The sequence below is a fragment of the Zophobas morio genome, unplaced genomic scaffold, assembly GCF_036711695.1.
Source record: "Zophobas morio isolate AGI-343-1 ecotype UQ-CSIRO unplaced genomic scaffold, CSIRO_AGI_Zmor_V1 ptg000005l, whole genome shotgun sequence".
Classification (NCBI taxonomy): Eukaryota; Metazoa; Arthropoda; class Insecta; order Coleoptera; family Tenebrionidae; genus Zophobas; species Zophobas morio.
In genome coordinates, this window is record NW_026972110.1 from 11,652,446 (window position 1) to 11,666,023 (window position 13,578).

Genomic DNA, 13,578 nt, shown 5'->3' on the forward strand with positions numbered 1-13,578 from the left:
TGTGCTTTATAATCGACATTGTTTTTACCTGGCTACAAACAAGGGGTTCTCAAAGGTTTGTGAAAACATGAAAAGCTATGAAATACCGCATCAGAAATTACATTATCACAGTTTTATCAACACAATAATAACGCCCGTGGCAGTCCTTTGGGATCCCTCTGTGTAAATTTCAGCCCGATCCATACACCCGCAAATTTTCCCTTATTATTTTTACTACTACGTAAACTGAGCAGCTATAGTTAAAATTTTTGCATGCTTTAAATTAGAAGTAATTTTTTACTAAGAAACACATTTTTTATTTGTTAAATAAATATGTAGAGTGAACGGTATATATTTACATAGTTTAGGTTTAGGATTTCGAGGACTTGTGATTAGATCCTCCCAAATGATAAAACTAACTGCCAACCAGTTCAGGATTCCAGTGAATGTTCACATTTTATCACGAAATGCATTTTTAATAAGTCTTTGTGCAAACTAAAATAATTACTACTTCGAACCCGATATTTTACATAATGCACATTTAATGCAATCTTTAAAAATGCATCAGCTATAATTTTACAGTGAAACTATCACTTTTGTCACCTTTTTGCTTCCATGGCCAAAACTACGAGATTTCATAATTTTTATAAAACATTTTTGCTGCAAATTTATCCATAAGTTGTAGTTGATTTAATTTCTTAGTAATAAACTTAATTATGTTGTTTCTCAAGCTAAAAAAACGGCAGACCTATTTTTTCTTACTCTACGGTCATGAAACGTCGAGAAAACATGAAATAGTCACTGGCCCCATGAACTTGATTACAATACTACTTAGACCTTTGCTTAGCTCGGGGACTAAAAAGTAGCAAAGAAAGCTTGTTTAATCTGAAAAAATAAATTGTTTCGCTATAACAATCTAAATATAAACTGCACTTTGATAACTTCCCGCCGAATTTAAATATAGAATAATTCAAATTTTATTTCACCGTCTTATGTAGCTTTCTGCCAGTACAGTAATGCTAAAGAACTGTCGTATACGTATATAAAATAACATAAATAAGTTTTAAGTTATTTAGCGGTAAAGACTGACCTTCAGATATATTGATTTAGAATCGAATTTTATAAGTAGGGTAGTGAATACCGGCTTGCTTAACAGTCCTCGTTCTATTGTGTTATCTTTTCTTATATTGTGTGATCTCGCACTCTATTGTTAGATGAAGTCCAAGAAAAGATTAGATACTATCTCTTTGTCCGTCCTGTCCTCCTATTCCATTTTATGTCTTCTTTTACATTTTTGTCACCTAGACTACGAAAACGTGGAGGCGTGTGGCTAGAGACCGGACCGATAAACTTCATTGGAACTCCAATTTCACCTCTTAGTTTTATATTATAAATCACCTTTTAACTTGAAAGAACTATCGTTTGCTTCACATTTTCTTTTTTTTGTGTTGTAATATATACAGTCTAATAGTTCAAATAATGACTTTTCACCAACTGTAACTTGAGCTCCTACAGTTTTATAAGATACGCGAGGCCTTAGTAAACAAAATAGGCCACTTCGTTCTATTTTTAGATGCTAGAAGAAACAACGGTAAACAAATTTTAGTGGGGAATTATATTGATTTTTACACGTGTGTACAGTGTAACACTAGTCGTAACATTACCATGACATTTTCTGAAATAAATGTTAAAATAGCTCAGTTCGAGCACTAATTTTTTTTTGGGCCATCATGTATACATAATTTTTAAATTAATCAGTAAAGACTGGTTCACCATTCTATCTAAGTAATTCTAAAAAATAAAGATGCCAAAGAAGTATTATGTGTTGCATATTTTCAAATAACGTCATCAGTTTTCTGGAGGTGATGAATACGTAGACAAATTTTAGTCAACGTTTTACCAATCGCTCGAAAATGTTTTGCTGTTTTCTTGAGATTCCTCGTTGTCATTTATGCCATACCACACCCCCGTCTTAAATATTTTTTCTACTCCGTTTTTATAATAACAGGGTTAAAGCATCAAAACTGATGAGTGCTCTAATGGCTTAAGTTTAGTAATAGAATGGTGTAATTTATGTTTTCAAGATTGGTAGTCATTACAAATATCACTGTCAAATAACAAATAAAATAAACGTCAAAAGAATGAGCACTGTTTTTCGTATGCAGAACTAAGTTTATTGTGCAATAAATTCTGGATGCTACTTTGCTACTTTGAGAAATTTACCGTATTTTTGGTTTTATACATTGTTATTAATAATTTATTGTTATGAACATTAATTTCCAAAAGTTACAGTCTAAAATAGGTCGTACCAATCACTAAATTTAAAAATATATATATATTTAAAAATGGATGGAAAAAAGTGCGAATTAGAAAAAGTTAAAATACTCGTAAGTTTTCCAAGATATTTTAGCGCACTCATCTCAGTTTCGAATTTCAAAATAGTGCTAACAATATAATCCTAAATCTTGTAATTTCGAATTTTGATGTACAGTCGTTGCCGTTGAAAAATACTACACTTTGACATATCTAAAATTTTGTCGTTGTGAACTCCTCTGAAATTGAAGTTTCTAAAATGTTCCTGAAAACGGTGTAGTACTGCAGAAATTTCCTAGCTGCTAAAAAATAAGACCGATTTTGGCAAATGACATACCTTCTAAGAAAAGAGAGGGTGGGTGGGCGGGGCTAGTACCTGCTAAGATAAGACTCATTTAGGCAAATGAGATACCCTCGCAGAAAAGAGAGTGCTAGTGCTGCTTTAGAGGGTATATCATTTGGCAAAATCAGTTTTATCTTAGCAAGTACTTGCCCCGCCCACCCGCCCTTTATTTTCTTAGAGAGTAGGTTATTTACCAAAATCAGTCTTATTTGGCCAAGTACTAGCCCCGCTCACCCGTCCTTTATTTTCTTTTTCTTTATTTATCCTGCCATAAAAAATGCAAGACAGACTTTAAAAATAACCCTATTGCGATTTTTTCGTAAACCCTTCCACTAACAACAAATTTGAAGTAAAATTGAAATAACATCGGAATTTAAAACATAAACTGTAGTTAAAAATCTTAGGGGCACGTTAATGAAAATATAATCATTAACTCTACAACCTTACAATTTTGTGCTGCACATTAATTACATAATATTACTTTGTATACATAAAAAAATTGAGGACGGTTGTATGTTTTAAAATTGTCTTCGCGGAATTTCTTTGAAAGAATTCGACTACTAGCACGTTCAGATAACAAAGAATGCATGAGAATTTGGTTTTGCCATTTAGAAGTTAAATTGTGAAATGTTATTATACAATTTTGATTTTTTGACAAAATTTTGGATGTCTAGAATAAAAACTCAACACGGATTCATAAATAACATGGTATTTTATAAAATTTAAAGAACTTCATTATCGGCAAAATTGCAAGATTACGCCATCATTTTTTATTTTAATTTTTTATTTGTCATGCTTCCTACATACTTGTCAACAGCCGCAACTATACTTATCAAATCCTGCTATTTCAAATTTCAGAAAGTCGAATCCTGATGGACGGAATGCTTCAGTCTAAAATTTTGTTACACCTACCAACTGAATCCTGTTATACTAAACTTACTTGACATACACCTAGTAAAACTTTTATGACTTAAAGGTCTTAACCCAAACTACCCTTAGAAGTCAAACTGACTATTCTAAGCTTTGTATAACCGAACCGCAAGGATTATTACTGTCCATTGTTGTCATAATGAGTTAAGTTATACAATAGCCAGTTTCACTTATAAGAGTGGTTTGGCTTAAGCTGCTTAAGCCGTAAAAAGTTTTACTAGGTGTATGTCAAGTGAGTTTAGTATATTTCGTTTACTGTGACTAATTTCTGTTCATGTCGCTTAGTAGAGACAGAACGAATGTAGGTATACCAAACATTTTTAGACTGCTTTCTGCTGTTGACTGAGTTCATTTTACAAAACACTATTTTAGAATTCGAAAATATTTCAAAAGAATGAAATTTAACTCGGCTTTATGAACAAAAAGAACAAAGAATCAGACACGTTAATCAGAAAGCGGTAAAGAGTGGTTCACATTAAATCCGAACTATTCTACTCTAAAAAGAAATGCTGCAAAAAAAAATATGTTATCAAACACAAATATCAACAAATAACTTTTTATTAATGGAATCTAATTCTTAAATAACTGAAAATATTTTACTACAATTTGAAAATGTCCTTTGTTAGTTTTGAAATAATGTTAAATTGTATTGTATAATATGATTATAAAAAAAAATAATATGCATCATTAACTTCATTTTATAGGACAAAATGATTGAACATGCATGCTTGTCAAGCTTGCAGTTCCGTGTGTACCCTCCTTTACGGGCGCTCCTGTCAATAATGACAACTGTAATTCAGAATTGCCAACATAAAAATTCGCTGCAATATTCAGTCATTATTCAGTCAATTGACTGTTTGTGATTGCCACCTCATAAAGGAAAGAATATTATATTCATTCCTTCTTGAGTCACTCGCTCACTCGGTAGCTTTATTGTGAATAAGCACCTCTGTTTTGTCGGTGTTACGTCATTCTTGATTCTTAATTTCAAATTCATTTCCAATATACAGTTAATAATGTTTTTAATATTTAATCGGAAATGTAATTATTTAAAAATGAACTGAGATAACTTGGGAACTGCGTACAAGCGAGAAATAAAAACAATCCATACCACGTGACCAAACCTTCGCCTTCGGTTGGCTACTCGGTGACAGGAACATTTCCGACAATCTAGAAACAAAATGGAGTTGACAGCGCTGATATGTGAAATGTCTCTTTGTAGACTATGTGGCCAGGAAAATGTAAATGGAACAGAATTGTTCCCCACGACAGAAAACGAAACCGATTTAAGTGAACTCGTTAACAAATATTTGCCGCTAAAGGTAAGTACTAATTATGAGTAAGGGACTTGCTTTGATTCCTTTATTACTTTGTGTGAATTTGTGCGGGAAATTCAAGTGTGACAATTCTTTGCAGATCGAAAATGACAGAAAATTTCCAACAAAAATCTGCCCCGGGTGCAACATTCAATTGGAAGCTACGATCTCGTTCATGGACCTGATAGTTCAAGGGCAAGTAAAGCTGAGACAGTTGTACAAGTTGCAGCAAGATAAGTTGTATCGACAGGAAAAACAAAGGCAACAGTTGGAAGAGGCTTTGAAAAGTGTGAATCCTAGTTCGAGTGTGGACACTTATACTATACAGTCTGATGAAACCGGAGAGAAATTTCTAATACAAAGTATTGAATTTACTTACGGAGATAATTTGTGTTGCTACATGTGCCTGTTGCAGTTTTCTCACAAGGACCTCTTTTCCCTCCAGAGCACGAGTTATCCTTAAGAGCTGAAGGTCTTACAAGACCTAGGCGAAAAAGAGGAAGGCCACCCAAACCTATACTCACAAGCAAAGAGGATGAACCAGCCCCAAATATTGCAGAAGAATTAAAAAATGAGGAAAAAGAACAAATCGATGAAACAGAAGATGGTAAAAGAAAGAGACGGATTAAAGTACCTACTCGTTATTCTGAAGCAATACAAGGAAAAGAATTGGATAAAGTATTTAAACAAGAAGGTGTAATAGATGAAGAATCTATATCCGATGAGGATGAAGTATTAGAAAGTGATAATTCAGCTAAAGTGGAGGAAGTTATTGGTCGGTTAGAAAATGAAAATGGAGAAGATTTGGGACAACCAGTTATTCTAAACAAAAATTTACATAAAGCGAGGTTTAAAAACAAAACAGGTATAGTTAGTTTTAAATGTGTTGATTAATATTGTTAATTTGAGTGAGAAGTTGGGACAGGTAATCAATCAAAAAGAAAAAGGAAATATCAGTGTGAGATGTGTGGACGCGAATTTTTGCATCATGGAAGATATGAACTTCACAAAAAGATGCATGAACTGGAATATAAGTGCAGTCATGATGACTGCAATTTTGAAACTGATAAAAAGTCGTCTCTGGAACAACATCAGCAGGAAAGTGGTCATTCAGACTTTACAGTGAGCGAAAAAGTTGATAAATATGTAAGTTTCAAGTTTTTTTGTTTTGTTATTGTTAAAATTTTAACGTTCATTTAGCTACTGCTTGCGAAATTTTATTTTTTTTTGTCTTTAATACTGAGTGACAATTGATGCTTGTGATTTTTTTTTGTCAGGTTGGCAACCTAATTAAAATTTTATGATGGGATACCTGATTGTCAAAGTAACATTTATGACAGCTGCCACCATCTCAACCAATCAATACGTTTGTTAAGCGTGCTCATTTCAAAATTGACAACTGTGAACTGACCTACTGACATTGATACCGATAATTCAGAATTGCCAATATAAAAATTTGCTTCAATCATTAATAGTCACCTGGTATTAAAATCATTCAGATACTTAATTAGTAGACTTCTCCATCCACAAATAACAAGTTTAACTTACTTATTCTGTTTTTTAAAAACTATAACAAAGTGTGAAACTTTTTTAAAGTCGCACTTTATGTCTTACATCAAGACAAACTTTCGAAAATCCATGGCTGTCTTTGATCGTGATCGCTATTTGTAGAGTAATCTTTATATTACTGCTTGCTGTCACTTTCATAACTTTAAAAGAAATCATAAAATTAAAAAAAAAAAACACATCCTCTTAAGCCATAATTGAGTAGGTAACACTAAAAAACTAAAGATTTCAAATGTTTATGTAGCTTATTGATTTGAAGTTTTAAAATTTCGCAGATTACTAATAAGTCAATGAAAATGACTTATTGTAGAATAAATTTGGATTCCGTTTTATTTTTTGCATTCCCGCAAGAATACTATTTTTCGATATTTATTTACTGTGTCAAATTTCACAACTGTTTGTTTAAGATGAAGTTCGAATCGTTCCCATTCTCCTCTATTTTATACAGGATGGTAACTTTTCCGTTATTGCTTCTTTTAGTTTGGACGCTGTAAGAAATGCAAAGGTGGTGGAACTGATTAAAATAGTTGCTATGTTTTGCATATTAACAACCTGCTAACTGCTTATGAAAGAAACAAACTCGTAATAGGAACTATCTATGAACTATATTTTCACCATACACTACATATATGAATGTACTTTTTATTGTACCATATTGATAACATACTCCTGTACTTGTGGTTTATGAATACGTTTTAAGTTTACACTATACCCACCAAAAATCAAAATTGTATAGTAACTTTCTCTTTAGCTCCAACGGTTAGGCTTGCTAAGAACGCGAAGGTCGCCGGTCCAATCTCTTCATGGGATTGTTTTCGTACACTGTGCTCGATACATATTATATATTTTTTTAACCGGAGTTATTTTATTATATTTCAGGGGTGAGAGAACTTGTGCCTAATAACATGAGACCAAATTTTTGTTGTAGATAATGTAGATTACATTTTGAGAATTTTTGATATCTTGGTTGGTCATGCTTATATAAACTACGCCTAAAAATATAAAACGCCCTTTACCAATTTTTGATTATAAAATTGTAATTGCCCATATTGAAGTTATAAATAAATTGAAATTTGAATTCAGAAAGTCTATATATTTGACAAATTGACAGTTACGGTTGTCATTTTATGTTTTTATAAACTGATGAATCAATATAAATTTAAAAATACTAAACGCATATTTTGACGATTTTGCCAACATAAATTTGAATTTCCAACGCACACTGACATGTCAATTACATATTATGAAATATACTATTAATTCATATTTTCGTAAAAAAAATATATACCATTTCATTCGTTTTAGATTTGATTATAATAGGGTCCATCCAGCGAATGGTTATTTTCATGTTTTCTGGATATTGGATATGACCTATAGAATATGAAACAATAGATCTCCCATTTCCGTCTGTGTCGATTTTTGTTAGAGATTCTTCGAAACTACTAGATCGATTGTCAGAATTTATATGAAGTTTAGGAATATCGTGTGGATGGTACAACGTTAACCACACTTTTTCTAATGCTCTCCACCAAGAATGTGGTTACATCAGTTCAAAATTTTGCATAATAAATGTTATTTAAATTTTATAAAATAACATACTCCTGTACTTGTGGCTTATGAATTCGCCTATTATTATAATTTTATTTAAAAATTTAAAACCTTCTCTGGGGCGCCGAATGTCTTTTTTTATGTAAAACCTTCTGAGAGGTCCCAATTGTCTTTTTTGAAAAAGTGTAAAACCTTCTCGGGAGTTCCAACTGTCTTTTTAAAAATGTAAAACCTTCTCGGGGGGGTCCAAATGTCTTTTTTTTATGTGAAACCTTGTCGGGGGTCCCAACTGTCTTTTTTAATAATGTAAAACCTCGGAGGCGCCAAATGTCTTTTTTAAGAATGCGTTACCTTCTCGGGGCTTCCAACTGTCTTTTTTAAAAATTTAAAACCTTCTCGGGGGTCCAACTGATATAGAACCTTCTCTGGGGCCCCAAATATATTTTTTTAAGAATGTGAAACCTTCTCGGGGATCCCAATTGTCTTTTTCCAAAAAGTGTAAAAAAGAATAGAGCCCCGAAGGTCTTTTTTTTAAGAATGTGAAACCTTCTCGGGGGTCCTAACTATCCTTTTTTAAAAAAGGCGAAACCTTTTCGGGGGCCCCAAGTGCCTTATTTTAAAAATATTAAATCTTCTTTTTTTTTTCTTTTAGAATGTGAGACGTTCTTGGAGGTTCCAACTGTCTTTTTTAAAAATGTAAAACCTTTTCGGGGTCCCAGATGTCTCTCGGGGGTCCCAACCGTCTTTTTCAAAACGTGTAAAATCTTCTCGGGGGCACCAAATGGTTTTTTTTTTTTTTGGAATTGTGAAACCTCGGGGGTTCCAGGGTTCTAACTGTCTTCTTGAAACATATAAAACCTTCTCGGGACCCCAAATGTCTCTTTTTTTTTGGAATGTGAAACCTCGGGGGTTCCAACTGTCTTCGTGAAACATGTAAAACATTCTCGGGGCCCCAAATGTTTTTTTTTTTTTTTAGAATGTAAAACTGTCAGGGGTTGCAGCTGTCATTTTTAAAAATTTCAAACCTTCTCGGGGCCCCAAATGTGTATTTTTTTTTAATGAGAAGCCTTCTCGGGGGTCCCAACTGTCTTTTTTAAAAATGTAAAACCTTCTCGGGGGCGCCAAATGTCTTTTTTAAGAATAGGGTCCCGAAGGTCTTTTTTTTAAGAATGTGAAGCCTTCTCGGGGGTCCCAACTATCCTTTTTTAAAGAAGGCGAAACCTTCTCGGGGGCCCCAAGTGCCTTATTTTAAAAATATTAAATCTTCTCGGCGCTCCCAACTGCCTTTTTTTAAGGAGGTGAAACCTTCTTTTTTTCTATTACACTGTGACTAGTACCTTTTACATTGTTTTTACTCCATTGAGGTTATAATGTAAAGTAAAATTCCACAAAATCAATTTTTATCATTTTTCAGAGAAACAGTATTTGTTGGACTGTACTTCAGAAGCGAGGGAAATTTTGTCGAAATAACTTTCGTCCAATTTTTTTTTTTATTTATGAAATCAACAATTCACATGTCTCGAAAATTTTAAAATACATTAATGTTGCGCGTGCTTAAATTTAATAATAATATAATAAAATTTATCATAACAGCAACTTTTCAAAAATAATATTCATGTTTTTTGTAATTTTTTGTATCGTAATTAATAATTATTAATTATAATTAGCCCTCTCTTCTATTTGAGGAGACAAAATAAATCAAATTTCATTTTCTCTTAACACAAATATGTTTTATCTGGCGCCGCATATTCTGTATGTGCTTAATAGTGGAACTCTTTCAATGTATAAATAAATATAAGCAATCGAAACATGTACTGATACTTTTTTTTAGTAGTTATCTGCTTTAAATATACATATTTTATATTGTCCGTATCTGTATTATTTACGCCACCTCATAAAACAGTCCGCACTTCTTTATTTTAAATTATTTGAGTGATTATAAAAAACAAATAAAATTCGCAAAATTATTATAATTTTTCCAAACATTTTTAAGCTATTGGAATAGGCATTCAAATAAATTTCAAATTAAACAACTAATCATGGTTAAATAGCACAATATTTTGCATTATATTTTCGAAGTTTACAATGATCAGCACTAAAACAGCAATAACCTTGAATACCTAATACACGTATTAAAAAAAAACCTAAACAATTGTGCATTTCAGGGAACACTACAATTGCCAACAGAAATTCAGCCAAACCAATCAAAGAAAAAAGAAAACAATCAAACCGATAGCATAGTAAACGAGAAAAGAGAATTCGTCTGTAAACAGTGCAATAAAGCTTTTTCGTGTAAACAAAACTACGAAGTTCACTTAAAGGCAGTCCATGCTGGTGAGCGACCGTTCGCTTGTGAAATCTGTAATAAACGTTTCTCTTACGCTAATTGTTTAAAAGTACATCTTCTACAGCATTACTCAAAAACAGACAACGACGATCTCTCTACGCAATACAAGTGTCCATCATGTCCAAAAACCTTCCGCCATCCCAGCAGTCTGCAGTACCACAAAGACTCAGAACACACAAATGGCCGCAGGTAATGGTAATCGATGAATCACTATGCTCAACCCACTTCATTGAATGAAGTCAGGTTGAGTGCAGATTTTTATTATACGGTGTGGATGACATCTACTCATTTTTCGTTTTCTTTTTTTATACAGATTTGTCTGTAACAAGTGTAATAAACCCTTTAAGCACCGGCAGCTCCTCCAGCGGCACCAAACCGTCCATTCCAATGAGCGTCCTCACCGGTGCTCTCAGTGTAATTCCGCCTTTAAAACGCGAGCAAATCTCATACACCATACTCGAACGGTACACGCAGGACAACGCAGCCACTGGTGTTCACAGTGTGATAAAACTTTTGCCCACAAGACAGCTTTTACATTGCATCAGAGGTGGCACGCTGGAGATCGTCCATATCAGTGCGAATTTTGTAAAAAGTCCTTTTCACAAAAGGGTAATCTGGTGGAACACAGACGGATACACACAGGAGAAAAACCGTACCAATGTGATTATTGTGGAAGAGCGTTCACAACGTCGTCACAGTTCAGGCTACACAAGAAAAGACATCTGGATGAGCGACCTCACAGATGTGAATATTGTCCAAAGAGTTTTCTGTATAAGGTTACTTTAAGGTGTCATATGAGGAGGCATTTGGATGAGCGACCATTCAAATGCCCACACTGTCCCAAAACATTCCCAGAAGCTTGGACTTTGAAGAAGCATGAAAGGGTACATACGGGAGAAAAACCGTATAAGTGTGACTTGTGCTCTAAAGCGTTTGCTGATAGCTCGAATTTGGCCAAACATCGTCGCATCCATCGAAATTTTAAAGGTACGTAAAATATACATTGTAAATAATCGTGATGGGTTTGTTTTTAGATAAACAGATGTTGTTTGTTACTTATGAAAAAGATGTAGGTGATGCTATTGTCACCTATATTGAACCTCAAGACTCAGAGTCAAACACACTTGTTCATGTTACTGAAGATGTTGAGCATCAAACAATACAATTGCAACAGTTAGTTGATCAAGAAGGAAACCCCATCAGTTTTATTACACAAGATGGACAACAAGTTAAAGTTGTGACGAGTACTGAAGATGGTCAAGAGAACATTCAGGGGCTGCTACCTGATGGTACTTTGGTACCAATTAGCTTAACTACGGTTCCTGATAAGAATAAATCACTGTTGAATTCGGTGGACGATTCGGCGCAGGTACATTAAACATGTTTCTTTTATTCTTTTGATAAACGTATTTTTTTAGAAAATTGATGTGCCGTTAGAAGGGCAGTTATTATCTACAGATATCCACTTTTTACCCAGCGATGATCCAAAAGTTCCTGGCAACATCCAATTTGTCGCTGAAGATAATCAAAATATGTGCTTAGTAACAACTTATAACATTGAAGATTCAATTAATCCCCAATATCTTAATATGCCTTAGTGAGAAAGGTATACAATAATTAGACGAAATCTGTGTAATATAAGGTATATTTGGCTGTTTTTAGAAATTGTGTAATTTATTTTTATGACTGGTAGAGATACATATTTTTAACGTTGCCAATCACAATTGTAGATATTTATTACACAAGCGTTTTAATAAAAAAATAGAATAAAAAATCGCTCAGTATTTAAAAATAAACACAACAATAATAAGCTATAATGACTATGAATGTGGCGTGAAGCAGTATAACCTCATTACATAGTGAAATTCTGAGTATAATCATATTCAATTGTTGGTATAACAGATTGCATAAATTTCAAAAATATAATAAGATACATATGGACCCCTAACTCACCCCCACCCTCAGTCACTGTTTCAATAATGCTTTTCATCACTTCAGCGTGTCTGGAATAAAAAAATTATATCCAAAACTTAACAATTAAAGTTGTGTCACCTGCATGGATGAACTGATGCCATTTTTGGTACACTTAAGTGGGGATGAGTCTCCATTGTGACAGTCTTCATGGCATAATCTTTACTAACGTCTTGATACAATTCTTCTACAGTTAGAGGTTTGTGGTGCTATAGAGATTTCAAGAGTTCAAATATTAATAAAAAAAAATTGATGGGAAATTAGTACCTCATTGTAACCAGTTAGCCAAAGCCTCGGTGTCTGATAATATTTATCATATGTAATGTGCAAATCGTATGTGCGTGTATGAATAATTTCACCATCTTCATCAGCTTCTTTACTTGCAGATGATGTGGGTTGAATCACTGTAGTAGCCTGAATAATAGATATTTTTATAAAAGAGCATACTCGTTTTAACTAAAAACCTGTTCATCATCTAACATGCCACTCTCTTCAAACGCTTCCATATCCGCTGCCTCCTCATCATCTTCGTCGTCCTCACCATCATCATTCTTCTCATCATTTAAAGCCGCTTCTTCCATACTATCACCCTACACAATCATAATTTGAAATTTCATTATTACAGATGGCGCTTGCCTCTACCTTAGAAGCACTTAAAGTCATTTCTGAAATCTTCTCTTCCACCGCAGCGGTACTTTGATCCTGATCATAGTGATGTGTGTCTACCCAACCATTATCAGCATCATCTGACACAATAATCCTCTCCAACTCTCCAGAGTATTCCATTTGCTCACATCTTCTTGTACAAGGTACATTTCGAGTAACTAGAAATTGTTTATCTTTCGGTAAATATGGCTTAGCTTTACTTTCATCACCAGCTGCCCACTGCCAAGTTGGACAATGATGCACTAAGTGGTCTCCAGCAGCAACAAATTCTTCAGGTGTTAACACGCCAGTTTCTCTGAATTTGGATTCCTGTAAAATTCACAAAAAAAAAATAAAAAAAACCGCGTTACGTTTGTTCTATTCTATTACGACAATGCATGCATGCCCTTTGACCAGGCACAATTACCTTCAAAACCGGAGTTAAGTATTCAGCGACACCGAGTGCCGTGCCTTTCACACTATTAATAACGTTCTGCATTTTTCGTAGCTCTTAATACGTGCAGCAGTTATCAGCTTTTTTTTTTCGATTTAATTATGAACTTTAAATTCCATTCTTTGAGGTTATCGATCGTTCATTGAAATTTTGACATTTGACAGGA

General features: G+C 33.7%; 2 protein-coding genes across 3 annotated transcripts; one reads left to right on the top strand and one right to left on the bottom strand.

Annotated features, from left to right (window-relative positions):
- Positions 1 to 4,570: 4,570 nt before the first annotated feature.
- On the top strand, positions 4,571 to 12,754 carry LOC135122728 (zinc finger protein 271-like). Of its 2 annotated transcripts, none has more exons than XM_064047118.1 (8): positions 4,571 to 4,887; positions 4,982 to 5,243; positions 5,297 to 5,746; positions 5,807 to 6,027; positions 10,161 to 10,531; positions 10,656 to 11,329; positions 11,377 to 11,711; positions 11,761 to 12,754. In XM_064047118.1, the coding sequence occupies exons 1-8, from the start codon at positions 4,747 to 4,749 to the stop codon at positions 11,938 to 11,940; spliced, it is 2,634 nt and encodes an 877-aa protein (XP_063903188.1). In that variant the 5' UTR covers positions 4,571 to 4,746; the 3' UTR covers positions 11,941 to 12,754. The 2 variants fall into 2 exon arrangements, with proteins under 2 accessions (XP_063903188.1, XP_063903187.1); XM_064047117.1 differs by having other exon boundaries at positions 4,711 to 4,887; positions 5,798 to 6,027.
- LOC135122733 (ubiquitin-like-conjugating enzyme ATG3) lies at positions 12,135 to 13,561 on the bottom strand. The gene is made up of 6 exons (XM_064047126.1): positions 13,386 to 13,561; positions 12,956 to 13,288; positions 12,778 to 12,903; positions 12,581 to 12,727; positions 12,395 to 12,522; positions 12,135 to 12,345 (listed from the first exon to the last, which is right to left on the bottom strand). Exons 1-6 carry the CDS (start codon positions 13,455 to 13,457, stop codon positions 12,195 to 12,197), a joined length of 957 nt encoding a protein of 318 aa, XP_063903196.1. The 5' UTR covers positions 13,458 to 13,561; the 3' UTR covers positions 12,135 to 12,194.
- Positions 13,562 to 13,578: the final 17 nt, after the last annotated feature.

What these genes read in the sequence shown, in the direction of transcription:
- LOC135122733 (XM_064047126.1), bottom strand. Translation starts at nt 13,457, where the DNA reads ATGCAGAACGTTATTAATAGTGTGAAAGGCACGGCACTCGGTGTCGCT. An exon ending in ACTTAACTCCGGTTTTGAAG is followed by an intron (nt 13,289 to 13,385) that starts GTAATTGTGCCT and finishes TGAATTTTACAG; the next exon opens with GAATCCAAATTCAGAGAAAC. An exon ending in GCATCAGTTCATCCATGCAG is followed by an intron (nt 12,346 to 12,394) that starts GTGACACAACTT and finishes TTTTTATTCCAG; the next exon opens with ACACGCTGAAGTGATGAAAA.
- LOC135122728 (XM_064047117.1), top strand. Translation starts at nt 4,747, where the DNA reads ATGGAGTTGACAGCGCTGATATGTGAAATGTCTCTTTGTAGACTATGT. An exon ending in AGAGAAATTTCTAATACAAA is followed by an intron (nt 5,244 to 5,296) that starts GTATTGAATTTA and finishes TGCCTGTTGCAG; the next exon opens with TTTTCTCACAAGGACCTCTT. An exon ending in GAACACACAAATGGCCGCAG is followed by an intron (nt 10,532 to 10,655) that starts GTAATGGTAATC and finishes TTTTTTATACAG; the next exon opens with ATTTGTCTGTAACAAGTGTA.